Genomic DNA, 2,747 nt, shown 5'->3' with positions numbered 1-2,747 from the left:
GTTTTACTGCATTGCGGATATATTTTCGCCGGTAATGGTTAATGTTTTCAATCGACCCAACGTTCTGAATTACTTTCCCTACGACAGACCATTACGCAACTCGTCGTCACTCATTGACCCTACCGCACCTTACGAAGGTAATACGCTAATTGAATTACGCCAGCCCAGATGCTCCCATCCATTTCCCCGTGGACACATCCACCCACTCGTAGGAACCATCATATATTATGATGATAACCTTCGTCAGGTAGTTACCGATATAAAGCAGTTAAGTGACAGTTCGCTTGCGGCAGTCATCATGACACTTCCGCGGTCGGATCATCACGATGGTGAGATTGTGAGATATCCGAAGGAACAGAGGAATAAAGAAATGCAGCACGATTCCGCGAAATCAGGCGGCAATTTCATTAGAAAGTTGAGTTACAACAAACACATTAAACACATCCATTCTCTGGAGGATTCGTTTGTGGATTTTTGCGGAAGCAGTTCGATACACGGTGTTCGGTATATTGGTTGCAGGGATAGTTCCTACGTTGAGAAGTATGTGTTAACAAAAATGTTTATCGGTTCGTTTGACCAACGGTTTTCATTTTCAGACTAATTTGGACCGTCATCTTCATAACCACGCTGTACTTCGCTGGTACCAACATTCTGGAAGCTTGGGTCAAGTGGGAGAAGAATCCAGTCAAAATAGTAACCTCAGACAAAGTCACCTACAGTTGGGAAATACCGTTTCCAGCGGTGACCATTTGTCCCCAGACGAAATCAAAGCGTTCACTGTACGATATCGGTAGGGCGTATTGTGAAACCAAAGGCGATCCGAACAAGCTCGACGATCATCTCAAGGGACTCCTACAGCTGTGTGATGCACCATGTTTCTATAATATCAACTACACTAGCCCAGCAAACCCACGAATAGTGCGATTGATGGACGAAGTTGCACCCACGCTGGAAGATATATGCGAGAGCATAACCTGGGATTTGGACAAGCTCGGGTGCGCGGGAATGTTCGAGAAAGTTCTGACCGAGGATGGTGTTTGCTACAGCTTCAACCCCATCTCCGCGAGGGAACTGTTTCGAGCAGACCGCCTGCATCGGCATTACAATCACAGTGAGGCTTCGATCGCGATCCAGAATTGGAGCCCAGAAGAGGGCTACGGATCGGTCGATACTGACGTGGAGTACCCGAGGAGGTCATTCCTGGATGACAAGAAGATTGATTTGGTGATCAATTTGCGGTTGAATGTGAGTGATTACGATTATCACTGTCGGGCGGAGCAGGGTTTCATGGTTTATGTGCATTCGCCGGAGGATTTTCCGCAGGCGAATTACCGAGCGATTTACGTTCCGATGGGCAAGAGTACCTATATAACTGTGAAGCCACAAGTTACGGAAGTTTCGTCGAAGTTGCTGCAGTTTTCACCGGAAAGGTAAGTAGTGATTGAGAAGGGAAATTTAGTCTCAAGTAGAAGATTTCCAGGAGGAAGTGTTTTACGCCAGAGGAAAAGCAATTGGAGCTATTCAAAGTTTACACACAGAAGAATTGCGAACTGGAATGCCGCGCACGGGAGCAATTGTTCACCGAGGGATGCGTAAATTTTGCGTTGCCCCATGATGACGAGGATAAGATTTGCAATGTGAAGAAAGTGCACTGCACCGGAGATGGGTCAAGAGGGCGAGAGAAGAAGATCCTCCCACGACGTAATTCCGATCGGAAAAGTTGCAATTGCTTGCAAACTTGTACCTACCTAAAGTACGTCTCAGAAATGCTGCAGACTGATTTGGATTATTGGAGCATCCGGAAAGATCAACGAAAATCTTCAAAGTAAGTTACCATTCAAAAGGAGCGCATGTTTTTAAGTTTTCTTGGATTTTTGCAGCATCTCATACACTCAAATCAGTGTGCACTATAACAAGGAGAAGTTCCCAACCTTCGAGAGAACGGATTCGTACACACTGACGGAGCTTCTGGGAACCTTCGGTGGTTTGCTGGGACTTTTCATGGGTGTGTCGTTGCTCAGTTTCGTGGAGATTCTTTACTTCTGTACACTGCGACCGTTCTGTGTTTGGAGACGAAAAAACCGCAAGCTCCAAAAGCAGCAACAAGCGAACGCTCGGAGAGCCGCTGAAATTTAGACTGCCCAAGAAAAAAAAAAGATTTTTCGTCAACCAATTTCAGCCCCCATCGAATGCCCGACAGGAGACAGGAATAAGCTTTGCCGCGTACACAACATGAAATATCCAAAAGGCGGAGATTTCCGCTGCTGTAATACATAACGAAACGCGCTTGTTGCAGCTTTTCGTCGGCGGGGAACATGCGCATATCCGCCCAAAGCTTTCACCTAGTTTTTTATAGCCATTTACTCACTCCCACTTCCCCCGCATTCTCCACGATCCGAGTGCGGGATTTTTAGTACAACGATTAGAGACAAAGATTTCCTCCCAGTTGGAAGGCGGATCTAACATGGTATCACTCGAAAATAATAAAATTAAAACAACATTTTCTCGGAAACAACACAACGTATTGGAAATAAATTCAGATGACACGTCGGTCCGTCGTGGTGAGAAGTCGCGATAGTCTGCTCCCTTTGCAGTGTCATAAATTCAATTACTTCGCCCCTCGCCAACTCTAAATTTACATCAAAAGGCTTCTAACGAGCAAGGGACTGCGAACGGAAATCGAATCCTTCTGCGCTCTTGATTTGTCATTCGATATCAATTATCGATCAGCAGCGTGTTTAAATTGC

At 45.8% G+C, this 2,747-nt stretch overlaps 1 protein-coding gene across 1 annotated transcript; it reads left to right on the top strand.

Moving 5' to 3' along the window:
• The first annotated feature begins 281 nt into the window (after positions 1-281).
• LOC129770272 (pickpocket protein 28-like) lies at positions 282-2,468 on the top strand. The gene is made up of 4 exons (XM_055772990.1): positions 282-540; positions 597-1,430; positions 1,481-1,825; positions 1,881-2,468. Exons 1-4 carry the CDS (start codon positions 299-301, stop codon positions 2,134-2,136), a joined length of 1,677 nt encoding a protein of 558 aa, XP_055628965.1. The 5' UTR covers positions 282-298; the 3' UTR covers positions 2,137-2,468.
• The last annotated feature ends 279 nt before the right edge of the window (positions 2,469-2,747 follow it).

The sequence above is a fragment of the Toxorhynchites rutilus genome, chromosome 2, assembly GCF_029784135.1.
Source record: "Toxorhynchites rutilus septentrionalis strain SRP chromosome 2, ASM2978413v1, whole genome shotgun sequence".
Taxonomy (NCBI): domain Eukaryota; kingdom Metazoa; phylum Arthropoda; class Insecta; order Diptera; family Culicidae; genus Toxorhynchites; species Toxorhynchites rutilus.
This window is presented reverse-complemented; position numbering and strand designations above follow the sequence as displayed.